Genomic DNA, 26,534 nt, shown 5'->3' with positions numbered 1-26,534 from the left:
TGCATATCGGTTCTCAAAGTCAAACACCGTGATCAAACGATCACAATACCCCACAGCTTGTCCTACCCAGGTACATGAGGAAGCGCTTAACCAGTATTTCATTAAAATTCCATAAGCGGCTGTTTTTCTTTTTAATGAAAGGAGCTCACTAAACCTTCGATGTCGCCCTGGCTCTTTCCATTCTCTTACTTTATCCTTCAGCTTATATTGGCCATTTAGATGCTTCAAGCCTAGAGGCTTTAGGTGCTCGTTGAATTCTTCGGTATCTGAGTGCTTCTCTGTGCCATTGAAGACAGGCACTGTTCTCACTCAAGGGCTAGTCTATGTTTCAGGAGAGAGACGTTAATTTAGAAAAGCTGTACTTTTTGACAGTATTCAAGAACTCCAAGGAAATAGCTAGTTTACGGATATATTAAACTACCTCTTCTTCGTGGTCATCATGATTGGCGTACAAGTCGAAGTAGGGTTTCAGGCAAGCCACAGCCACTCGGCGATATTCACGATCATTTTTCAGTGTTTCCAACACTTTTATCCGTCATTGTCCTTTAAAATGCGCAAAACCGTCTCTGAGCACAGAGGAGACAAAGAAAGTCAGAGGCAGCACAGAATAAACGCGCTGTCGGCCGCAGGTTCATCAAGCGCTTCCAACCAGACGCATCGATTCGCTTCTGCCGCTGCTTTTTTCGTACGGATGGGAGAAATTCGGGGCTATTCTGCATAGACAATTATATAAGGTGGAAATTGAGATCCCTTCAAACGGCCCTTTGTTCACGCACGCTGACCTGCGTCGTCCACGGAACTTCGCGATAGGCTGTGCTGTGAGAACGGGAACGGGCTCAGCACCAGGCACGCACAGATTTGCAGTTCAACGGCGGCGCTCTGGCTGACTTTAGCAGTTTTACACAAATGAGCCATGCGAGTTAGGCGATCGGGGTCAACGGGCGCCGAAGGGCAGGCTCTTCCCCCGTATGCTTTTGGGTCAAGCTTTCTGCATAGACGCAACACCCACCAACAGAGTTCCTTCTTCATGGCTTCCCCTGATTCTGGACTGACTGTAGGTCACTTTACTTTCATCCCTGCTTCAGACGTCCAAGTCTGCTCATTTATTGTGGTGACACCAAGCGTTTGCAGCACCTCTTGTAGCTGCTGCTCCCACGGGTCGTCTGGCACACCAAATTGCGCCTTCTGCTGCTGAGTCTGCATTCCGATCCGCAGCTCGTGAGCAATACGAGGGGTTTCAGCCAGGGTCTCCCCCAGCCACTCCCCGTTTGCCCCTTTTCCTGCCCAGGGAAAGCGTCTTCGAGGCACTTAAGTGCCATGCCCCCGGCGACATTATTACCTGCCGCTGCTGAATTGGTTTGTTGCTTGCCCTTACGATTCAGAGCTTAATGTGTTGCCGCTTCCTCAGAATTCATATCGCCAGCGCGTCACTGTTGCTCCTCTGCAGCCTCGAAATTCGCCATGCTACTGCAATTAACCCGAGTCTCTACTATAGAATTATGCTACACTTCACTGACACCCTACGGTCGCACCTCTTCGGCCTCTCTTACTATTGAGTGAAACAAAGTGCCATTCCGTTCCTTAGTTCTACCGTACGCATTGCTCGCAGGGAGCTACTTACCGTCCGATCACTGCTGCAGAATGTACAGTAGGGGATGCCGGTTGGGGAACTACTCCCGATAAGGTCCCCCTGCCTGAACAGTCTGATCTACATTTGCAAGCACGGCTGGCTGGAGGAGATAAGGCGAAAATTAGGGCCTATGGCCAAGGGTTACCGAGGGAGCCGCAGAATGTGCCACCCCCGCGGAAGTGTGTTTTGCAACAGGTGTTTCTTTGGCGAGCTGAGGAGGCTCTCCCTGATGTCGAGAATGAACTTCATGTGGCATGGGAGGAGGCTGCAGATGCACGGGGTCTTTCGCTGGGAGAATGGAGAGGCAGAGTTGAGTGCAATGCGGAGAACATGCTGTCGCCGCTCCCTCTCATTCGACAGAGGGAAGCCATGGGGGATGCTGATGGTGAAGCCTCAGGTAAGGTTTCCCTTTGTCAACAGTCACCGAGTGGTGTCTAGCCGTGCGAGCTGCTGCACTCTCCCGTGAAGCATCTGGCGAGCTTCTCTCTGACACTGATGAGTTGTGCCCGGTCCTGGCGTCTGCTGTAGACTTGAAGATTGCCAAGGATGAAAAAGACAATGTGCTCGAAGGGCAACAGCGCACAGCCACCTATCTTCGTCTGGAAGGTTTCTTAGATCCCAGAGAGCAGCGTACCGTTAGCCGCAGCCAAGCGATGTCGCCGCCGTTGCAGCCTCCGCCTGCCCTCTCACAGCGTCCTGCAGCTTCTCTTCCCTCCGTTTCCCCTTCTCTTTCTTATCGTGCTCCGGAAAGGAAGACTTCCATTAAGGCTGCCTCCATTAAGGTTGCCTCCTCCTACATTGCCTCAAGTAGTGCGCTCCCAGATTCGCGTCCGCCACCGCCTCCCCCACAACCACCACAACCACCAACACCACTGACCTCAGCAATACAGCCACAACCACCAACACCACTAGCCTCAGCAGTACCGCCACAACCACAGCCTTTATCACAACCCTCAACACCACCGCTACCCCAACCATCTCCGCCTTCTCCTCCGCTTGAAAGCGAACCATGCTTTAGCCCCAGTCAATCGGTGGCGCTCACGCCATCGGCACAGCAAGAGGTCTCCCCCCCATCCGAAGAGCCCTCGAAGCCGGTGCTTGAAGAGACTCAGGTGCCGTCTGTTGAAGCCTCGAAGCCAGAGCCTGAGGTGACGCCTCCGCCTCCACCATCCACGGAGCCTCCTCCGCCGTCTGCGGCTGTGCAGATTGCGCCAGAGACTCCCGAGGAGCCGCCCGCTCAGGTGGGGCCCAGCGGGGAGCAACTGGAAGATTCAGGTGCTCTGAAGATGACTGACGCTGCGGCATCTATGGTAGTGCTGCCAATCGTGCCTACAGACGATGGACGGGGGCCTGAAAGCGACGGCTGCACTGTGCCGGAGGAACAGTTAAGGGGGTCGGAGGAAGATGCGCCCTTGGAAGCAAATGCAGTTATAGAAACGAAAAAGATCATCCACAAGTGGACCAAAGTCGCCATTCGCATTGTGCAGTATCGGCGGCTGTATTACAAGTTTGCGCATGCATTTCAACTCGGAGCGGTTACGACCAGGACTTACTGTGTGGTGTTCCATGATGGGGAAGACCTCGATTACGTAAGCAACATAGGCGTCCGCCATGTAGTGTCACTCCTACCTTTTCGCCTCTATGCTGCTGAGCCTGCTTGTGCTTCTCTGCTGGGTCGTTCATTTCGACGAGAGTCGTCTGCACGACTTTTTCCCGAAAATTCTGTGCGCGGCTTCTCAACCGTTGCACGGTGCCGTATTTTGCGGCAGAGTCCGTAGCGATCGGTGTTGTATGCAGTATCCGTAATTGTGGGGGCGGGCAGCTTTGTAGGAAAGACAGAGACAAGGATGAATCAGAGATTGCAGCTTAGGAGAGGGAAGGGGAGGGTGCTTCAGAGGCAAACCGAGCAGACTGGCACACGAGCCGCTTTACGCGAGGATGGTGTCTGTGCTTTTTTTGTTTCGAAACGCAGATCTCCCTCTTGGCATCGCATCGCACAGAAATAGCGCGGCCCCAAAACGACTCGGAGTTCCCAAAGAGTAGAATCAACTGCAATTTCAAGCAAACCGTCAGCAAGCGCACATATATATATATATACACCACAGCGGACAAGCCATTGCCGTAGCTGCTGTTTGATGGATGTTTGTAAAGTAGCACCTATAAAAGTTTAGAAGCTCGTCATCGCCAGCTGTACATGCGGCCATGGCAATCGTTTCTGTCTTCACTATCTCCTAATGCGTGCTTTGCATAGTGGCTGCTGCTGCTCTGCTTTCCTTGTCTCATGCCTTGCCTGTTTGCCTCTTGGTGTGCGATTTTCTCAGGTGGTGCTTCCCTTTGATGTGTCTTCCCCTGTGCTTCGCATTGCTGTTTTATTGGTAATGGCAAAGAAGGGACACAACGGCGAGCCGGGAGAATTCATGCGGCGGGTCGCTGGCATCACCAAACCCCTAAGCGTGGAACAGTGCAGAGAGAGAGTGAGCATGAAAGTTTCTGCCGTGGAGCTTAGATGCCGATAATCTCAGAGCCTTACTGCACGCTTAACGCAACAAGTGCTGAACAAAGAGGAGACTCAAAGTTTCGTACATTCACTTTGCGGCGCAACGCCTTAGTCCTAGATTCGTGTATAATGGTCAGGGCACAAGACATGCAGAGCTGATCACGCAGATGAGCGACAGAGATTCGGGGTGTAGGTACAATGAATTGTTTCTATGTATGTTGCTGTGAGTATATGCGATCAGATGTCGAAGACCAGTGCGTGGCCCCTATACGTCCCTCAACAAGTGATAGGTGCCACAGCTACTCCCGATCCGCAGATCGTCGGTACGTACTGCAAGACGATTGCGGCTGTCTATTTTATATAGCTTCCCTTGCATCTTATTGCAATCGGTGTTCAGCTACACTCACCACGTGGAGTTCCCAATGCATCTTTTCTGGGGCTTTTTTTGTCCATCCCGCGCCGCCTAGCATAAGCTGACAATCATCCTGCTCATGCCCGACGGAACTTTGTTTCCCTTGTGTGCGCTTGCTTGCATTGATATCATTTAATGTGCTTCTTCACGGCGCGATCTATGCAGAGTTGTGCACTCAAAAGCACTGAAATGAATTGTTCAGTTCCTTGTCGTGGCTGAAGTGTGCTGTAACTTTTCCTATTTTGTTTGCAGGCGTCATTTTCTTCACCCTGTCGGGATACACTGGAGGGGAAGGACCTAAGCTATCAGCAGAGGTGGTGCACAGGTAGGAGCACTAGAAGGCGCCCTTGTATGCTGTCTCTCTTGTCTCCCGTGTGCAACTGACGGAGTTGTTTATGAATGGTCAAGCATCCCTCGTGGTATGCAGATGACCAGGGGCTCTTCGTTGTTCTTACATTTGAAAGAAATTGAGCAGAAAGTGATGGCAGAAACTCTCGAAACACTACTCCTGGTGTTTAGTAGTTCACCCAGCACCCCGTTGTTAACTTAGCGGATGTGTTGACTGCACGTTTGTTCTCTTCCATTTCCCTCCTGTTTTCTTGCCAGCCCGAGGGCTTCTTTTTGTCTCTTGTATCCTTTAAAACCCTGCCCTTTCATCCTTTGTGGCTCTCACGTATTTTGCCTCGTGCTCTCTATTTTCTGCTCGCCTCTTGCTCAGTCCGTCCTTTGATTTTCGAGCCGGGAGGCCCCCTGCCACACCCGAGAAGGAATCGGAACCTCCACAGAAGATGGCCTGGTATGAATATTTAAATCCGTTTAAGGCACTGCGACCCCAGTCTGCTGCTCAGAAGAAGGCTGCAGTGTCATTGGAAGTGCAAGACTCGCTTGCCCGTATACCTCTACCCCCTAAACACAAGGAGGCATATTTACATCTCCTCTCCCCAGCTAAGCCTGCAGCAAACGAACGGCCCCAGATTGAGCTACACCGAACCAAAACGGAGGTGCCTGTTCACAAGAAGCAGTCCTTTGATCAGAGCTCACTGCTACCACCTTCAGGGAAGGCAAGGCCGAAGGGAAAAGATATGGTAAGGCGATTCACGCAGTCCTCGGACAAACACATAGCACGCACTGGAGCCTTTCATAGAGACAGCGTTACTTGAAATAGTGAGCGAGGGATTTTTTCGCTAAACACTCATATCGCTTTGATGACTTTCTGGGCGTACACCTGCACGCATTCTCTCCTTCCTTCCCCCAAATCCGCCACTCCTCGGCCCCTGCATGCACCATTGCAATTTCTCTGATGTCCAGACAAAGCACAAGGCCCCCTCAGCGTCGCCTTCTCCTACTGCCAAAGAATCTCGGGCTCCGGAAGAAACCCACTTGACTGCTCTTCCAAAGGATAACACAGGAAAAGCAACCTCCAAAGCTCCCCCCAAAGTTGCCGCAGCTTCCACAGCGGCAAGGGATGTCGGTCCAGCTCCTGCTGCGAGCCTTGGCATGGCAACAAAGTTTATGGCTGCCTCGAAGGAACCCGTAAGATCAATAGGGGCTGCATCAAGTGTGCAGAGCGCTGCCGGTAAAGCCCCATCTACGTCCAGCGGTGATCCACAGGCTGGTGCACTAGATCAAAGGTCCAGCGCAGCACACAAGGAAGTTTCGGGTGTACTCCATAACCAAACACCCTTAACTGCATCCGCAAAGCCGAAGCCTGGAGGACCAAGCCTCTCCAAGAGCAGCATTCCTTCAAATATCGGAGGGAGTGTTGGTGGCAATGCCACTGCTAAAACACCAGCTGCAGAGAGTGCAGTACCAAAGGTGGGGGCCCTTCAAGGCAATGTGCTACAAGCCAAAGGAAAAGCCAGTGTTGCCGATGCACCTTCCAAGAAGGGAGAAAGGATCCTTACCAAGGGACTTATGGCGCAAAGCGCAGCAAGAAAGGAAGCGAGTGCATCTCAAAGCAAAGCAGCACAGCCCTCCCCAAAAGATTCCAGGAGGGGCGGCGGGATTTAAGCCTGTGCTCAAAGCCGGATCTTCAAAGACGCCTGTCTCGTCTAAACCACTTAACTAGGATAAGAGCTAATAACGGAATAAAGAAGAGAGGGTTCATCTCTCCCCCCGGTATCGCAGGGGCACATATGGCAGGCTCGTCGGCAGAAGGGCGAAGACATAGCAAGTGAAAGGGGGTCGTTCTTCCGCTTGGCATTTTGTTTGGTTATGTATAGTGATGGCTGATATAGAAAAGAAAGTTTTCAATGATCTGGAAATCTGTTCAGTGCAAATGAGCAGAACTTGAGTGAAGTTCGGAGGAGCCGGAGGCTTGTCTTTAGGGGTTTCCTCGACGCCCTGTGGCCAGTCGTCATTTCTTCCGCTTTTGGAATCCTTTGTAATTACCTGGATATAGGGTTCCAAGTGTACATGCTGTAATATAAGTACTATGATTACTGCAGTATCCTAGAAGGCTTCATACTTCTGGGCTTGGCCACAGGTGTCATTCGGCCTATATCAATATATCCGCTACTCGCTACCCTTCTGTTAGCAAAAGAGATTGCCTCTACTGATACTTTGCTTGCTTCCATGTTACTCCTGTTGTCGGCCTCTGGTCATGAGTATCGAATCCTCTGCCTTTCGATGCCACTTCATGGCCTTGGAAGTTCCGGGAAATGCCTCTTCAATAGCTGGCTACAATGAATTTGAGACACATGCAATGGATTTGCATAATTTCTGTATGTAAAAATCTTTTCTGTGGTATGCCCCATACACCCTGGGAAAGCGCACTCAAGTGCACATGTCTCTACCCGTAGATTGTTTTGCTAGTTCAGTTTGACAAAAGCATGAAGTGCCACTCATCTCTTATCTGAGGCTGATGAATCTCTACGATATCGTTTCTGAGGGTCATGAGCTCTTGGCCTCTTCTCAATTGGCAAGACTAGTACGTAGATATTGCTTTTCCACGGGAATAGGGAGCATATTATCACTTCCAAAAAGAGTAGAGAGCATGGTTCAAATGCAGGTCCTGGCATGGAAGGCATCACTGAGCTCAGCCTTTCGATATTGTTCACCAAGGTAAGAGCACGACAGCTTATCTTCATGCCTTGGTTGTTCCAACGAAAATAAAAAGATCTTGGATCCAGGAGAGACGGTCGATTGGCTATAGGAATAGGATGGGTAGTATGAGATGCTGCAGATGTATTGTTTTGATCATGGCGGCAGTGCTTTCGAAGCTGCGATACCTGCTGGGTGTATGTATGTGTGCCTTTTAACGCGAGTCAGCAGCTACATCCCTGCACATGACCGCTTTCGCTGACAAGCTGCAATCGTAGAGGTAGGCTGTGTCCCGCTGCGGTGAAGGTTTACGTTTGAGGCTATACCTGCGCTAGAAAGCTGTGGGTAGCGTGCTCTATCTACTATTTCTGCCATCTGTATAAATTTCCGACCGTTTCACAGCTGAATAACCAAAACACCAATTACGAGTTTCAGAATCGGGTCATGCTCAGGGAGTGAGGCAGAGAATTCTTCTGTATTACAAAATTCTGTGAATGTAAAGAGCTGTGTAATAACTCTTTTACACCAACAACGAAGCCCTGAGATCTCAGAAGACTGACAGTCTGTATTCAAAGCTCGATGGCTGGCGTGTACACTTGGCTGAAACTAGGTGCAGCTGGTAGGAGCAAGTCACCGGAGGGAGACTTCCCAGAGTCCCTAATGAGCGGCACCATGAGCAGTTAAGGCTGTCAGCATGAAGGTGTGATCCATCTTCCAAACAGGCGGAAAAATTCTTTTTATGCTTAAGTAAGAATACGCCGTTATTTATTTAATTAATGGAAGACACAAGGTGGGCGGATCATGATTTTTGAAGCCGCTGCCGCGGAGTGCGGGGCCGACCGAACGCTGCAGTTGCCGGGCAAGGGCCTGACCGGAGCAAATACAGCATCGTAACATTGAATCGTGAATGCCTAATAGATGTTGCGCCTATTTTTTCTCAAAATGTACGGCTGATGATGATGAGGGGCTAAACGAAAAGCATTTCCATCTGTTTTGAGCGGTGGAGGGAGGCCTTACCAGATCTGAAGGCTCCATCGTCGTTTTGTTTTCGAGTGACGTTTCAACACTTCACCCAGCCACTCTTCTTGAAGGGTGTGGTTTTTGCCTTTTGTTTTGCACAGCTAGCCTCCCCCTTTTGGTGAGACACTCCCGTTTCCTGGAATACACAATCGGAAGCCCGACCATCCCACGAGCATCACAGACAAGCCAGTTCGTGTGGAAAAGCACGTTACCTGCTTGCTCCAGCAAGCACTCTGCAGACTTTTGCTTTGAGAGATTGAGCTTTTTAAGCAGCCGTGGTGGTTTGCGAGCCTTGGACCCACAAGATGAAGCTCTTATTGCCTGAGATTCCCCAACACCCTGGACTTGTTGGCGTGAGTCCTTCACAGGGCGAGAACTTGGTAGTGCTATCGACAATATTCAACCCTCCTCTAGCCTAAGTGTACAGAAGATCAACCTCCTGTCTCCCCTGTTTGCCCAGACCACAGTCTGCGTGCCCTCCTGTCCTGTTACTTCAGAGAGGGCCAAGAGGAACGGATGGAGACTTTACTGCAGGGGTAAACAATCCTTCCATGAGGTTTCTCGCTGCGGATGGATGGAATGTTTGGTTTTAGCTCTGAGACAGCTGTTGACCCTGGCTGTGACACCGCTGAAGTCACTGGTCTGTTCGTCCAACTGCTTCAGAGTGCACAATGAATTTTTCGCCATGCTGCTCACATTGTGCAAAGATAAGTTCAAGCGCGTCTGTTGTATGTGCCTGTCTCCCCGCTTTAACAGGCTCATGAGGGGGATCGCCTCTACGGAGGAACCCTTCTGATTGAAACAACGAAAGCACAATCCAGGCCAGCGACACCGGCCCCCACACCTCCGCGCCCCTCCTGTGGATCGCGCCTCTGTTCCATTTTCAAATGCAGCGCTGCTTCCGAAAGGAGCTGCACGCCCGCAAGGGAAACCACCCGCTCAGGAACAAGTAATGTCTTCGACGATACATGGCCAACGGTGAACGTCTACGACTATCTTCAATGTGAGGAACAGATGAACGAAAGGCCAGCGATGCAACCCACGACGCCATCGCAGGGGGAAGCGCAGAACATGCGTGATTCGGTGCAAGCGAGCCACAGGGAAAACACCGCAACAATCACATCTCCCACTTGGCAGCGAGACACCCAGGCGAGGCAGCTGGAAGAACCGGAGGCGACAAGGGATACGCGGGACTATCAGCAAATGCCCAAGACCTTCAGTCCAGGCAATCTACAGCCAATCATGGAGAGGAGGATTGGGCTGGGGGCACAGGCTATGCATCAGGTTCCTAGTCGCGTATTCGGGGGCATAGCTGGAGCGAATAGTGAGCTTTTGGTGCAATGGCAACTACACACAAGACTAGCACCACATATCTGTTCCCTTCTCTACTTTAGAGACAGAAGTGCTGACTGAAAAGTAAGCCTGAACAATTTTATTGAAGCTTGATTTTTTTTCAGGCGCCCGGGACTCAGAGAAAACAATGTTCAAACGGAAGAGCCAGAAGGCAGCGCAAATCGACACTACGGGCCCCAAAGAATTGGTGGACACAGTTGTGCCGAAAATGACAGTCGAAGAACAACTCAAATTTGTTGATTTAGAGTTTGTTCAGGAAGTGGAAAAGTTTGTGGAGGTGCCAGAAGTGTTTTACAATGACGTCATTGTCGAGGTGCGGATATAGTTGACGCTATGAAGCCCCCTAGGAGGCAGTGTCGCCAAACATCGTTAGTATGATCGTGCGACCTTTGCGGCTTAATGGTATTTTTGCAGGTCCCTCAAGTGATTGAAGTCATTAAGGTTGTCCCGAAAGAGGAAATACGAGAGAATATAACATATGTTCCTCGGTTTGAAACAAAGTACATCCCCAAATACGTCGAAGTGCCCATCATTAAGATAGTGGATCGCTATGAAGAAGTGGATGAGATTCACGAGATCTTAAAGCCAGTGGTGAAAAAGTCCGTTGTAGACGTAAGTCTATTGGAAGCAAATATCTGAGGCATTATCTGTAGTTTGAAATAAATGAAGCATCGCCACTGACAACTCTCGAAAATGTGAGTTTTGTTGCAGTGCCCCCAAGGAGTGCTCAAAAAGGTGGCCAACCCTGTTCTCAAAAAAGTCATCGTGGAAAAGAGAGTGCCAAACGTACAGGTTCGTCAGGGTCCTGATGATCCTCGAGAGGCAGTCACTCCCTAATCGGCAGTTCCGCGTAGGTACCTGAGTAGCGCCGCGAGTCTCGCATGCCGAGTGCGTGCTGTATGTGCTGACTGTTGTGAAGTACGAAGACGTGCCAGTGTATAAAATAAGGCAGGAGCCAAAGATAATCAAGGAAGATATGCTCAACAACAAGCCACACTTCATCGATATTCCAGTTCCTTTCGAAAGGCCCGTGTAAGCCTGTGTAACGCCCAAAGCAATTCCGCTTCGTACACTTTTGTTGCTGGCGGGAGAACTAGTTTTTTCTTATTTTCTCACATTTCTTTTTCCTGTATCTATTCAGGGTTAAATATGTCGACCAGCCTTACTTTGTAAACCGCTATCGCGACCACCTTGTGCCGATTCCCATGACGCCCTCTGTTAGACCCATCTTCCGTCAGGGCCAACACACGCAACCCGTAGAGGTCCCCATTCCCGCTCCATATCTTGTCACGCACACAGCCCACAGCTATCATCGACCCGTTTCCAACTACCCAGTTGGCTCGTCTCAAATGCAAGCCTACAGACAGAGGGAGAGTCCGCGAATGCCTACAGGGCAATACGGTACGTTTGCTTTGTTTTCGGGGGGGTGTCTGGAATCCTTTTTATTTGAGGAGATTTGGCGAGCACTCAGACTTTTGCCTTCGGCCAAAAGTAGAAATCGGTACGTTGCTATAGGTGCGGCTTTCCGCTGCAGGACAACACGGCGCCAACCAGTGTCTAGCTGTCCCCTATGGAGGTGCTAGCTCACAGCCCCAGCAGATGCTAGGGCTCTGCCCTTTGCCGAATGCTGGTGTCCATCAACCCCGTGGTGGACCTTCAACCCCCTGTTTGTATAGGTGTTGCATATAGCCAGACCACCCATGTCGGCGAACCCAACGGCGCGGGAGTCACACCGCGCTGCCTCGATACACGTGTCTTGTTTCATGTAACATTCAAGAGAGTTTTGGCATGTTGAAAAAACATAGCTTCGCTATCTGGGGTGTATTACCCAGTATCTCCGCGAGTAGAATGGATATCTTGACTCGCACAAAATCCTCTGACACGCTTGTGTCGTTGTTGAGGAGAACTAGAATCTGCGAGGTGTACCATGTGGCATTCAATATATCTTTGTGTGTACTACTAAGCCACACCGCTCGTAGTGCCTCGTCCAGCTCGGTACAGGAGCAGTATCGTTCAAAAAGGACGCTGTGCCACTTTTTTTTAACGAAGCCCTGTTGACTGCCTTGAAAGTTCACCTAATTAAGTAAGCCTTTGTACATGCGTGGATGAACATTGACGTACTCGGAATTTTTTTTTCACCAATGAAGACGATAAGGATGCAAATCAGGATGACGTGTATCCATTCCTTCGGGCAAATCATTTATCTAATCTTTGAAAGGAGCCGAATAAGTTTACTTGTTCGTCAAACAGCTGTGTCTTGTGCGGGGAGAGCACCAGCTTATCCACCAGGCAAGTGCATTCTATTCATGCCTGATAACTTCTTTCCATCTACTAGACACTTTATAGTGCAGTTTACCGGCCATGATTTCGACGATTTCATCAGACGTGCATCCAGAGAAATACATGAGGCGAACCGTCTTTTCCAATAGTCTGGTGCAGCTTACTGTAGCTGGACGCACACTTGCCTTCCCATGCAGCGAAACTTACTGAAGCAAACGAGTATCCGATGAAGACAGCGATGCGTTATTGTTTATTAGGCAACTAGAGTGCATGAGCAGCTGGAAACTTCTGTAGCAAAAGGGCTTCAATGCCACACGCTCGAACACGTCGCCCGTGCTCATATACCTAGGACGAACGAATAACTATGATAGGAAAAAAATTACCAAAAAGCTTACTCGCTTAAGTTTCTAGGAGGAGTCGAGTATCCACATGCGGCAGAGTGGTGACTCATCATCATTGCTGCACGGTATGGAAACTGCTGGTTCTTTAGAAAGCCACCAGCGTAAAGAATAGCCACAAGGTGGTGAAAGAATTCAGTTTAAATCGCTGGAAAACACTCAGATGCAGTAAAGATATATTGTCACCATGTTTATCGATGGGTATTAGCATTTATCACAATTGCATCCTATGTAGAATGGTTTGACAGTCCGGACACGAAAGACAAGAACACATCCAGCTAAAGACCACGATTCGACCTTCTGACTGTACTAAATTTTAGTAATCTTATGCATTTTGTCTTATTGTATATCTAGAGAAAAAGCATATGCCTCTTGTACAACACGCATCATGCCTACTTAGATCTGGGCACCCATGGGCTGGGGTTGTCACCTATATCGCTTATTCCTTCAAAGCTGCTCTATGCCTGATATCCTCCGAGAAGGGAATCCGGAAAAACCCAACAATTTTAAAGCTCTGCCCCCAATAAGTTGCACTTAATCATGACATGCCAGCAACCGAGCACACATGGAAAAAACTATAATGCAGCTCCAGATTCGGAACGAGCGAACTCAACCACAACCCTATTAAAAAAACACGTTTAGGCTGTACAAAAGAAAGGCCTGCCAAGAATATTAGCATGGTGAGGTTCTTGCCTTCTTTCGGGGGGAAAACATATCTTTCCACTGCCCATGGCGCCCACCATGAACACCACCATAGCTACACAATCTTGATCTTGGCTACCCACAATAGAAGGTGCTGTTTTTGATACAGCTGAGAGACTTAGTTAAAGCTTATCATAGACATTATGCTTCTGGAAAGTGGTGTTGTACCGGTGGCCGGCGGGATCTGAGAATTCGGTGGAAAAACAATGCACTCATCAGAGAACGTGCCAGCTAGAGCTTCTTTAGTCACTTGCCTTTTTAACAAATGCATTATTGCAGTCTGCTCTTGTGTCAGTTAAGCTTTCTAAAGAGCCTAGCCGTGTGATCAACAGCTACCTATGGGAAATCCTTGTGGTAAGTTGCTCTTCCAGAACTTCCATCCCCGTCCTCCAGCCTTAACAACAAAGATGAACGTGCACACGAAGCTAGAGAATAAGAAGGCAAAATCAGGACAAGCTTGTATTACTTTGTTGCCTCTAATAGCACTCTGACGCTCACTTATAGTCCCAGGTCCGCTGCTGCAGCTGGCTGAAGCGAAAGTGAACATGGATTAGATTCTGCAGCGGTTGAGACCTACTAGGCTAAGGATAAACGGCACGGCGGCAACGATGAGGAAAAGGGCAATAAGGTTTGCAAGGATGGCCCAAAAAAGAGCACCACCACTTTTCTCAGATATGTTGTCCGCTGAAGAGGCGTTCGGTGGAGCTACCACACAGATACACAGGCAATCAGTTTTAAAAAAGAACATACAGAAAATTACCAAGACTGAGCAAAATATGACCGTCACTATAATATGCTTCTCATGTTTCTTCATGACGCACCTTTCCTGATGCTAGTGAGCTCACCTATATCAGAGCTCGTTGGAAGCTCGTCGCCATCCCATGTGGCTCCGTCGGGCTCCATAGATTCAGCTATGACTCCAAAACTGGGCGCATCATGCTCTGCTTTATTTATTTGTAGATCGGATGAAGGGAGAGCCCCTGTTAGCTGCGTGCTAAAACTGGGGATTGCCTCTGCTACAAGCTTGTGGGAGGTGGCGGGCATCCCAGAAGGGCCCAGCAATCCTCCGGCAGTGGTAGCTGAATTGCGGATAACAGTACCCTCCTGAATAAGAGAAAAGGGTGAAAAATGCGCAAAGTACTGCACTGGGTCATGCTGGTCTAGTGAGCCACTGGGATTGTTTGCATCGATTAAATCGCGAGTTTCCAGGGACACACGTTGCCCTTTCTGGGGAAGACCTGTGCCGTTGAAAATTCCTCTTTTCAGGTGTTTCTCTTGCAGTGCCGATGCTAAGACGAGGGAAAACATAAAAATAGCCCTCGTCAGAGGGTAAATGACCTGGAGGTCAATAGGGTGACTGGCCAGGCGCAACCCCATTGTAGCAGGCAGAGTCTACTCACAGACACCATGAAAAGAGCCACCTTAGGATAGTTCTAGGATAAGTTCACAAATTTCAAGCGTGGCTAGGGGAAGTAAGCGTGGTACCAGCATCGAGACGACCGGCGAGCTGCACAGGAAACAAGAAAACAAGATGTAAAGCGAGCTCATCCGTTGAATATGGTGAATACAGATATACAGGTAGTAAATAAACTCGATACCTACGTTTTTAGCAAAAAGGGGAGAGCACAGCAAAGCGAGCAGCTGGCGCCAAGCGTCGTCCAGCTGTTATTTACGGCTGCGGGGCCGTTTAGGGGGAACCCTTCTCGGTAGCGACCAAAGGCATACTGCAAATTTGGGGGGCCGCAGCTATCCACTACTAATTATGTCATTTAAACAGTATCAGAATGCTCCGGGTTTTGCGTTTTCGCTTCTTTTTCCTGGTGCACACGGCAATTTCTCCCATGCGGTGCACGTGATCTCATGGACTGCTTTGGCCAGTCGGCTGCGGCAGCTGCTGCCACTCTGCTTTTTCTTTTCCTCCTTATCATATCTGCTCCTTCTAATGCTCTCCCCTGCTGGCTCAGATCCCCACAGAGGCTTTTTCGTCGTGAAAGAATGCAGCACATCCACCTGGGACCGCGGTGGGTCAGGCCGCACCGCAGAATCCCCACTAATTTCCCGCATGTTCCTCTATTCTGTGCTGCTGATTCAACGGCAACTTCTTCTACATCTAATGGTAATCTTACGCAAAGCTCAGATGCTTGTGGGGTGGATCCCAATGAAGTGCCCGACCGCATTACCAAGGATACAAGGCTGTCCACAGACATGCACCTAGCACTGCATACTGCACTACACGATCTCACTTCCTCGGAACTCTCAAAGCTATTAGAGCATGCAGGGTTTTCGCTTCCTCAAGAAGCTGCAGACAGGGAAGCCCTTGCTCGTTCATTGAGGGCACTCCTCGATAGAGAGCTGACCGCCTTGGAGGAAGCAGACGATCAACATAGTAGCCTTAACCCAGCAAAGTCCCACAATCACCATAAGGAAAAGCTAAGGATGAGGCTTGAGTCTTTGAGAAAGGATATAGATGCAGAGACGACGACCCATGATTGTGTTGACTCCCCTTCCAATAAGGTGCAGCCCCAGTCGCGTCCCTTCAGCCAAATAAGCTCCCTGCGGCCTCTGTGGCTTGAGCAGCCTAGGCAGTTTTCGTGGGATAGCGAGCTGTACTCACTAAGAGAACTCGTAGGTGGTCTCACGGAAGGTGGAGAAGGAAATTACCCCCCATCAGAAGAAAGCCTCCTTAGGGTACGCGACGAGCAAGTTCGGGAAATCATTTTCCTCCCTGCACAGCTCATGGAGGAAGAGGTCGAGGCGGCCGCGCGGCTGCTGACGCGGTCTACAGCGCCATCGGCACCTCAGTCCTCCGGTGTTTCCCCTGTGCTGCCTCAAGAGACGCAGGGGCCTGTCTTCGAAGGCCGCTGCAGCGCCTCAACTATAGGGGCTCCTCGTACACTTTTACGGCTCCAGTACGAGCTATCGCAAGTCATCAAAGACCTCAACTCAACGTTTTGTCTCCTGCAGAGCGGGGTGCAGTGCCGTCCGAGGGGGCCTCCCGGAGAATCTGGCCCAGGAGTGCAGCAGAGAGGCGCTGAGGGCCTTGCGGACCCCCAAGAAGCACCCGAGAGCTCTGAGATGATGACTCCAGAACGCCAAATCGAAGCACTTAAACAGCCTCTCTTGTCTCTTTTGGGTCTTATGCCTGAGTTCAAGGACAGGAACGAGCTACTAGGGGCCGCGTACTGCACAAAAGTGAAGAGGGAGGCAGGAGACTCCGCCGAAAACGAGAAACTGAGGGGTATTCTCCTGCTACCGGGGAATTTGAGCCCCAGGTATTGTACACAATTAGGCGGAGGGACTCAAAGTTTGGCGCAAGCACCTTTGGTGCAGCTCATGTGTATTTTGATATCTGTGCCTCCTTGGCCTCTCAGACCTCTTTTAGTCCCCCTTCTTTCTTTATACGCTTCAGTCTCTTTCTTGCCTGCTTCGTGTCGACGTATCCTCAGGGATGCCCGTGTGCGCTATTTGGCGGACCGCATCGCGCATAGCTGCCAAGCGTTGGTTCTTGTGCCCGAGCTTCTCCCATCTGGCAGTAATCCTCCTTCCCTTGCCGATTCTGCCTCTTCCCCGTCCTTAAACCGCTTAGCTGAGGGTCAGCTAGCTGCAATGCGTTTGCGCCCTTACGGTCTTCAGGGCCTAATAGCAAGGGCCCTCCTTTGGATGCATCTCAGCGAAGGGGCCCAGACACTGGGACTGGTAGGGGTGGGGGAGGGCGCTAAGGAAGCCTTACTTTTTGCTGCGCTAGCAGCACCAGGCGCACATGCATCTGTGGCGCTACCGGCGGCGGCCTCAGCAGTGGAGAAAAATTGCAGGCTCAACGAGGGCCCCAGTTCTGCGTCTATGGCCCAGGACAGGAGACTCCTGCCCCACCTGGATACTGTTGTCGCATTGTACCCCACAGAATTTAACATTGACCAAGTTGCTGCGAAGCTACAACTTCCAACCCTAGCTCTGTTCGATGAGGAGCCGATCCCAGCAGACAAACGGCTGGAGCCTAAGAACAAAACAGAGGGAAACCCTCACGGCATTGCAGAGGTGGTCCCCTCTTCCTTTGCTGCTGCGTTTGACAAGGCGTTGCGCAAAATTGGGCGCACGAAGGATCACTGGGTGCAAGCAGTGCCGCGTTCGGCCAAATCGCGTCGGGGAAAGTTTAGTGAGCTGGTAAGTGCGCAAGATGCCTCTAGTAAAGCAATTGCGATCGGAGGAGGGGGGATATGAAGGGGATACGGTAATGCCGTGTGGCTTTGTCTCGTTACTGGAGCTCAGGGCCCGTATGGTGTAGGCTGGTTGCCTTTCAGGTAGATGACGACCTGCTGCTCATGACGACTTCGTGGCTTAGCCTCTGGATGGGAGGAGAAGTGCCGCACTCTATAGATGCAGTGCGAGATGTCAGCGGATTTGAACTCCGCTTCCGCGATTTCAGGCACACAGACTCATCGGTCTCACCCAAGGGTGAGCAAACGAGTGGTGGTGCCAGTACCACATAAAAAGCACATTGACGCGGTATATAGAAGAACCTCCAGCTGCAAATGCAGAGGGGTTTGTTCTTGTCCATGAGGACGAAGTAAACGCTAGATAATGAAAAAGAATTTGGCAAAACAAGTCTTCGCTTTCATCAGGTTTTTTTTCGCTTTGTCGCCCTCAATTGAGGTTTCAACAACTAAAATGGTAATTAATTTTATCTTGTGCAACTGAGCACAAGACATACTATTAGAAATTATGGTACCCAAATCGGTACTCCCCCAATATGCGAATCCACCAGCTGACTGATCACATACACACCGCTGCACAGCCGCCACGGAAAAGCGGACAAGGAGCACTGAGAACCTTTGGGATCTTTAACTCAATGAACCTCCGTTCCCACTCTTCCTACAAATAGTGTTGCAGCTGCAGTCTCCGCCACTGCGGAACCAATAGCCACAAGCAGGTATCTCTGGCAACTGACAGAAGTTTACTCTGCTACTCGGCATTGCCTTGGAAACCGTAAGTGCACCACCCAGGTGGTTCACTGACGGACAAAGACAGTCTCATAAAATCCATTCAGAGCGCTGAAGGCTCTAGAAGGACCATTCATGTGATGCCCCTTTGTGATTCCATGACAAAAGCCCTAGGGGCCTTCTTCAAGGTCCAACTCTCTCGCGAACAGCAACATAAATGCCCGCCGAAGCTTTTTCCAGATACGAATGAACGAAAGAGAGTATTCAGTTTGTGTTTACTGTATCCTGGACTCCACCGGAAGCTATTACTGCATGGAGCAGTCTTTCACATGGTCGTTCTGGGGAGGCTTAAGAATTGAAGCCTTAGAAAAAGCTTTGTTGCGTCCTTGTCGCACTTCTGCAAGGCAAAACAATTACCAAATTCAATTATATTTTCAAGTTCACAGTCATATTCTTCTTTTCGTGTCTTCTCCAATGTCGACTGCTCGTTTCTTGAGATTCTACCAGCCTAAAGGCTTCCAAGTTCATGTAAGGGAGTCTGGCCTCAGACGTCGCATGTGCGCATTGTACTTCTTCTGTTGAAACTGAGGTGATGGTGGGGAGGTTCATTTGAATCAACAATCATTACCTGGAGCCAACTTAGGTCCCCAACTCTCTTCGTGATGCGTCCTTTACTGTCTCTTTTGCAGCCACTAGGAGAGTGAAAGCCCAAGCGTAAAAAATACGGCTTCCATCTGCCTTCAGGTACTACAGGCCACCGAGGTGGAGGGCAACACGGAGAGGGGTTCGGGGATGCGGTACTCTGGATCGTTTGGGGGGGCAAAAGGCAGTTCCCTCTCTGGCCTTCCCATATATCGGAGGTGGAAGACGACACGCGCTCTATTTCGGCATCATTTTTTTTATCTGTGCACTCCGGCAGTAGGGGAGAAGAACTGATGGAACGAGGAGGCCACCAGTTTCCCTCGTCTCGGTCTCTGTCATCCTCCCAACCTAACGGAACAAAATCAAGTGAAGCCGTTGTGGAGACTGATGATGAAGTGCTTAAGGGGGAACCCTCCTTGTTTTCCTGGTCATCAGCTCTCAGATACTGAAAAGTGAAAGCCTCTTCTGAAATTTCAGCAGCCGATGCCGCATAGGGGCGATGACAGGCACGAGAAAAAGCCTGTGCGCCCACTACGGGGATAGTGTTTTGTTGCGGCAGTTGCTGCTGCTCCTTGCTAAGAAGAGCTGCACGGCCTACCTCAAGGGCAGCCAACCCAGCGAGGACGCCGCCATCTCGGTTTTGCACGGGAAGAAAGGCGCTGTCTTTGCAGCATCCCTTCCCTGACCAGCGCGAACCCCTCTTATCGCTATCTATGTCACACTTATCCTCCAATGGATCGCTGTGGGGCAGCTCGTCAAATAAGTCGGAGACAGCTATTCCTGAGCAGGCCCCCAGGAGGTCTGTGGGATAGCGGCCGCTGCAAGAAGCCACCGTGGGCAAGCCCCCAAAACCCACGCCGCAGGCTTCCGCAAAGCAGCGAAAACACGCAGCATGCTGCGAGTGCTGATGATGTATTTTCACTGCGCTTGCTGTTGCTGGGAAAGTTTGTTTGTGGGGGCAACTAAATCCAATTCCAAGTGGGGGGGTGTCAGGTTTTAGTGGAGTAGAGGCGGCAAGGGGATTGCGCACATCTGCTGAGTTGGAAACCACCAACGGGGCCCTTTCATCTCCATCTTCCGAGACAGCTGCCGGTTCCCAGCAAGGGGGAGCATGCGTGCAGCTAAAAAGGCTGCAGAGGATAGCTGCAGCCACCGAAACGATGAAGGACGCGCATGCCAGGACGAAGAACAGAGCTTCTGGTGCCTGGGAAAGAATGGTAGGAGCAAGCCAGTAGTCGCTGGCTACAGTGCAATCGCAGAATGCGGCTAGGCCCCAGGCCCCCGCAAGAGCAACCAGTTGGCTTCTGCCTGGTGTAGCCAGAGGCTTTGTCTTCCACCTCTGAAGCTGCAGCTCGAGTAGCGTTCCGGCAGCACAAATTGCAGGTAGCGCCGCTCGAATGCAGTGAAGGCGGAGGCGAACGACTGAGATGGCAAGAGCAAAGACAGAAAAAACCGCTGTGGTATGGCTGAAAGCTCGGCACCTGCAAGGACTTCTGTTGCGCTTGTTATCGCTAATTGGTAGTTCAGGCTGGGGCATACTCGTGAAGCTGGCTTTGGCTTGCTGTGGAAAGGGTTGTTTTTCCGGTTGAGGAAGAGAGGCCCTCATGTCTGCATAGTGATTATCCGAGTCGGAAGATCCATCCAAGAACACCAGTCAAGCTCTCAAAAACCATACACACCGAGAGAGCACAACCCGGTTTTATTTATGGATGGGACGTACAGCGAGACCAATTTATCAACTTGCTAACTCTGTCGCAAAATTTTGGGGCTTTTGTGAAGATGGGAAATGATCTGCCCGCTCGTTGAGCTGTGATCCGGTACTGTTTTGTTGAATAGGGTCTTCCACAAAGACCGAGAAAAAGGTTGGCTCGAGCTTCGCCTAAATTTATCTTCAAGCCTTGTAGGACGAAAAAGAGGGTTTCATCGGTGCCGGTTTGTTCTTCATGAAACGCCAACTCGTGCGGCAAGTGACTAACCCTCCCGCCTGAAAAAGACAAACTGAGTGCTCGAACAAGAACCAGAATTGCTGCATGCATAATGGGGTCTATCACACGCGTATATAAACTTCGCCGCTTTGTAAGAGCAAAGAAGAACAAGACCTTGGGAAGAGAGCATGTAAGTTTTCAGCGGCGAGCAGCGGGAGGCAGAGCCCAATTTCCCACAGTAACAAAAGATCAACCACTGAAGTTTACGTCAGACAGCCTTGTGTTTCCTTAAAGGAGAAGGGAATTTGCCTTGTAAATTCATACTAAATTTTCCATTTCACCTCTCGCATGCCGCTCGCTTCATCACTGAAGAGGACCGACGTTCCGTTCATTCAATAGAGCCCCTCCCCATGCTGACCACTTCCGTTGTTTTCCTCAAAATAATGTTATCTATGTGTTTTACCAGTAAGGGAATTGAAACTACTGTATGTGGGGCGCTCTCAATTGCTAAGACAACGGGAACACGAGACAATTTCGTGGTACTTCGGCCTTTTCTGTGCAAGTCTGCAGCGTGCCCTCGCACTCCACATAGCATATGTTCGGAAGTGCAAGGCCTAGTACTGGGGAGCCATGAAGTTTGAATCTGAACTGAGTATACTCGCTAAATTTATTTGATGAGCCATTGCAAATTATATGCTTTTCTCCTCTACATATTCTATTGACCGTGAATCTTTCTTACGCCAGGCCACTTTCTCCTGGTAAACGTGTAGGAATGAAGTTTGCCGTCTTTGGCCCAGCAGTTGATTCAAGCACCTTTGATCATACATTGGCGCCTTCATCTCAACTCCACCACATTCAAGCTTTAAACCAATGTAATATATAAGACAACGGCTAACAATACCTTGTCCCACTTGCTGCGGGCAGCGCAACATTGAGGCACTTTTAGCTACTCGAGTGATATGTACTTACGAGTTAACTACGCATCTGCCGTCTTTCAGTATTCATATTTCGATTTCGTCGCAGAGCAGGGTTTTTCCAACACAGTAAAAATCCACTGTGTATGTTTTTTGGCAGGCAACTACTGGCAACTGGATGCGAATCGTAAAAGTGCTCAGAGCCTGCAAAAAAACGAGCATCCTACCTCTCCTTTTTTCTTTCATTCTGGAAGCTTGTAGGATAAGGCCAAAAAGGGGGGCCTTTTTGGAGGGGCCGCTGAAGAGCTTTCTAGGCTGGGGGGATTGCGTATTGGCCTACGGGGATTTTCTACTCCACTAGCTAAATTTAGTTACGAATTGGTAAGGTGAGTGTTTGTAGTGGCCTCTTGTGTCGCTACTTTGTTGCGGAGTAGATTTAGATTAGTACGTATCTAGCGCCCTCCCCAACGTCTTCGGAGAGACACTAAATTCCATACACGAAACACACATGATTGAAACTTGTACGGGGTTTTAAAGAGCTTTTTCATTGCCCTGCCCTCGATCCCTACACTTTCCGATAAAAAGGCAGAAAAGATCTAGGGTCTTAGCACGCTAGATCCTCAGCATTTTAAGACATACGCCCTCGTGTTCCATGCCAGTACATCAAGACCACTGCGTGAAGCACAACGAAAAGTTCCTGTACTCTTATCACTTTCCAGATGTACAGAGATGCGGAAAAGTACAAGTGGCAAAAGCAAAGCATGCCCCTGTCGCTAAAAAAGAGAAACCAAGGGGAGAAAAGGGACATTTACTAGCCAAGATTGAAAGAGGAATCATAGCAACATGACCGCGACGGCGCGATGTCTCGCTGTCGCCGGAGCCCTGAGAACATTTGAACCTTCTACGATGAGAAAACAGGAGACAAGCAAAAGGTGTAGTGGTCTTCAAAGTACACAGTAGTTGAGCAGCGCTTCTATGTCTCATCGAGTGATATCTCAGCAAATGCGTGCAGCGTGGTCGCCTTCAATGGCCCAAACGAAACATATGGAAGAATGTAGAGGCACGATAATGAGAGTGCTTGTGCATGAATCTTAGCGTACACCTTTAAGAAATAGCCTGGAGTATTCCACGCAGTGCCCAAAACGAGAGGTAGATTTTTTCAGGAAGAGGATGCGCTGGGGAAGGACAATTAGCAAGGAATGCTAAACATGCCGTCCAAGGTGACTGGGGCTTTTAGGAAGACAAAGTTACAAATAGTCCTGCTAGCAACGGTAATAGCTACTGCATCTTCGTCAACCGCAGGCTACAATTCCCCACCGAATATACCAGAAACTCTCATCTAGTATGTCCTCGGCGCTCAATAGTCCTAGAAGCTAGCACTTCGACGGGTTCCCTGTAAATTCTCCCCTTCCACGTGGGCCACTTGCCTGGGTACCAAATTCCAATGATTCCTAAAGCTTTGAAACTTTATGAGGAGTTCAGTTTGCATAGTTTTGCGGCCCTTCTAATCCCTGGGAAGGTCGATAGAGTAAGAAAGGGATTTCACATGTGAGAGACCCGCATATTGTCCTGGGCACCCTGACCGCCCATTTCTTCGGCTTGTCACCTTCTGGTGTACCTCGTACTGCTTGCCAACCTAACAGAACCAGACATTCGGACGCGAAACACAGAGCCTACTGCAGTTTATCATGATTACGTGCTCGTCGTTCCTATCCTTTGCACATATATTTGCATTTACTAAGCAGCTGTTTTATGAATGCCTCCGTTCCTGAGGGTAGCTGCTGACACTGCGCCGACAGCTCCAGACTTGGATCGGAGAGGGGCCCCGTATCGTAGACTAAGGATGCGGGAAAGCGAATCGGTAGACGAGTGTGATTTTCTATTGTAAATCCACTGAGCACAAGGAGCACACTCAAGCCAAGAATAACATTTTAAAAGCGCAAAATGTCGAAAACAGCAGAAGAATATGATTAATGCGCTCTGTCGGTTCATCTGCTTCGCAGTGATCATGATATGATCAGTGTGTAGCTCAGCCCTAAGAAGCATGCCAGGACTTCCAAACAAATTTCACGGCCCTATATGTGATGATACTTCTGGGAAGTACACGATGCTTCCAGACGTGAGTTAAGGATAATTGGGCGCCTTTGTGACGCGTAACATAGCTGGCAGAGAAGATGAAGAGGGCGTAACTGCTGAGTTTATGGACATTGATGTAGATACTGTCCTAACCCTTACCCTCCAGAAGTTCGACAATGAATTCGTGGTCCTTCAAGCCCTTCCAAGCGCCGAAGCGCTTTGCAAAGGCCGGCTCTAGAAAAATTGTGCGGCCTGACCTGCTGGCAATCTGGGCAAAACAGTGCATAGTCAACATTCGGGAAGAATCATCTCAGCCCATCAGAAGCACCAAGGGGGATTTTTCATAAGTGCAAATCCCATTATGGCCCGAAAGATTATTAGAATGTGCTTAGCGCAGAAGCGCAGTTTGTACTGAAGTTTGATTGTACAAGTCACAGATTAGCCGCATCAATGTAGCGCAAAACAGGATATCTTCAAAGTGGTGCTGCTATACCCTTTCGCCTTCTTGGACTTTGGAGAATGTAGTAAATGCATAAGTGTCACAAGCATAAGACTTCCACACTTTCGCTAAAAACCGTGCAGGCTCAACAACGAGGGCGGTTTCATTGCATAATAGTGCATGCTGGAGAGTCGCGACGACGCTTCTTTGGCCATGTTGATAATGCTTGAATATACTTTTTTGTAAGGTCGTATTGCAAGAAGCGCCTAAACCACTGAACAGGTCTGTAGCTCTCCCGTTGTAAGGTACAGCAATGACTGATGGTTGGTTTGAGCAGTAACACTCTACCCGAACAAAGAATACAGCACTTTTGCACGCCCTGCCACAATGCGCAAACTTTCGTCCGCTTCACTGGTTTCCGCTGCTCGAGTTTGGTAAGGAGATGAGCACAGAAAGCAATACTTTGGCTTTCGGAGAACTCGTAGCCTGTTGGGCGAAATAATGCCCGGCGCTGGCATTGTTTGACATATATATATACATATTTCCAATGTTACACATAGTCGGGCAGTGTGAGTATCGTAGAAGCCATAAGACGGCCAGTAAGTGTCTTGGCTGCGGTTGACTGCATTTTCTAAGTGCATTCATAAAGCATCGATTCGAGTAGGTTCAGAACTGAAATTCCGCTATTAAGATACAAGCCCATAGAGCTTCACACCCTCCTTGAAGGTGTGCAAAGATACCGGAGATGCCTCGGTTGCTTCAAAGTTTGCCCAATCTAGCTCAATTACTGCAGCCAACACAATGGTTACCAGCAGCATATTTGTCTTACGACACGCCAATGCTTGCTTGCCTTCATCTACTACCACTGCTTGCCCCGCAATAGCTGAGGTGCATGCCTCATGTGATATAGGTAATCTTAAACGTTTCTGCTGCATACTAAGATGTCGTCCAAGCCTTCAAACTGCCTTTGACTACACATTGATAGGCCTATTAACATTACGAGTAATCTGACGGTGTTTTTCAGCTAAGATATTGAGAAACCCAAGCGGCATACAAGTATACTTGAGTTTGAGCCCGTTAGTGTCGAATGCCGTTTTCTGCCTGCTGTCAGGGTCTTTAGGAATTTGTGAGATTGCGACTGTGCTGTCAAATGTAGAGTAGGTTGTTGGTTCGTGTGGGTTGACAAGCAATTCGCCAACAAGCGACATTCGAGACCTCTGCTTCGCGGTATTTTCTGTTCAGGGGCTTTAAATTAACGCAACTTTACCACTTTTCGCCCACTTTTTTGGCACCAATATACCGGGCTATGCAGAAACGCGCTGGCCGATCCCTGCACTGTGCCGATTGATACGCCCATCACTAAGTCTCCTCCTCATGCTGTATGGGCTTACGACAATAAAAGTGTAGCTTGGAGCTAGCCCGGAATTTAGTTCAAGATGGTGCGGTGGACGACCGGCAGGCGGCCAGCGTGCTAGCAGCTCGTCACTAGAGAGCACATTCCCAGAGACCTCGGCATCTGCCCGTTATTCCTGTTCTAAGACAGAGAGTTTACTCGAATGCACTACGTGGAAAGCAATCGCAAAGCCAATAAGACATATATATATCCCTATTGTTGCACCGCTGAGCCAATCGCATGAGTTCTGCCTTAGTTTGTTGGGGCATCGAATCTTACCCAGTCACCGGTGACAAAATTAATGTCGCTAAGGAAATCGGGAGATGCTTTTTTCTTGCACGTCCTGCTATAGGTAAATTCACAGAGCTGACAGCGTGCTCGCCATGGCACACCAAGAATTGCATCATGGTGCCCAGGTTTAACGGACAGTCCCGTACCATGATAAATAGATCCTACTCTGGCTCGACGTAGCCTTTAAGTGCCGCACCTTTGCCAACCCTTGCCTTTTTCCTTCCATTAGCAAACCTGAATCGTATACACTGCTTGCAGCGTGAACAGGCAAATTGCACCATTGCACAGTCTCTTTGAACAATAGATCCACCTCACATCCAGTGCCAAGTAACGAGCAATCCTCGGCGAGTAATGTGAGCTTTTATCAGCGCAGAAGTGACCAATAATGGGATCCCAACTGCGGCTCGACCCTAGGTAGCACCTTTCTCGTTGCCTAGGTGGGGTACTTCCTGCTTCTTAGGTGCGCTTTCTTGGCTCGTTACGCAGCCTGTTTCCGATGGACCCAGTCTTGTCGTTAGAAGGCTTTGACCTTCTGCATGCGCTCGTAGTTCCGGCCTATATGATCCGATATCTCTCCTTAAAA

The 26,534-nt window shown here is 49.6% G+C and overlaps 3 protein-coding genes across 3 annotated transcripts; all 3 read left to right on the top strand.

Annotated features, from left to right (window-relative positions):
* The first annotated feature begins 1,317 nt into the window (after positions 1-1,317).
* On the top strand, positions 1,318-6,549 carry LOC34617896. Its single transcript, XM_026335759.1, has 10 exons — positions 1,318-1,356; positions 1,610-2,027; positions 2,159-2,265; positions 2,722-3,219; positions 3,603-3,698; positions 3,952-4,104; positions 4,369-4,450; positions 4,792-4,864; positions 5,258-5,624; positions 5,860-6,549. The coding sequence occupies exons 1-10, from the start codon at positions 1,318-1,320 to the stop codon at positions 6,547-6,549; spliced, it is 2,523 nt and encodes an 840-aa protein (XP_026191544.1).
* A 3,532-nt stretch (positions 6,550-10,081) lies between these two features.
* On the top strand, positions 10,082-11,749 carry LOC34617895. Its single transcript, XM_026335756.1, has 5 exons — positions 10,082-10,267; positions 10,369-10,566; positions 10,874-10,986; positions 11,096-11,355; positions 11,631-11,749. The coding sequence occupies exons 1-5, from the start codon at positions 10,082-10,084 to the stop codon at positions 11,747-11,749; spliced, it is 876 nt and encodes a 291-aa protein (XP_026191541.1).
* A 3,790-nt stretch (positions 11,750-15,539) lies between these two features.
* On the top strand, positions 15,540-17,821 carry LOC34617893. The gene is made up of 2 exons (XM_026335755.1): positions 15,540-17,499; positions 17,637-17,821. Exons 1-2 carry the CDS (start codon positions 15,540-15,542, stop codon positions 17,819-17,821), a joined length of 2,145 nt encoding a protein of 714 aa, XP_026191540.1.
* Positions 17,822-26,534: the final 8,713 nt, after the last annotated feature.

This window comes from Cyclospora cayetanensis, unplaced genomic scaffold, assembly GCF_002999335.1.
Source record: "Cyclospora cayetanensis isolate NF1_C8 unplaced genomic scaffold, CcayRef3 CcayRef3_contig_8, whole genome shotgun sequence".
Lineage (NCBI taxonomy): Eukaryota > Apicomplexa > Conoidasida > Eucoccidiorida > Eimeriidae > Cyclospora > Cyclospora cayetanensis.
This window is presented reverse-complemented; position numbering and strand designations above follow the sequence as displayed.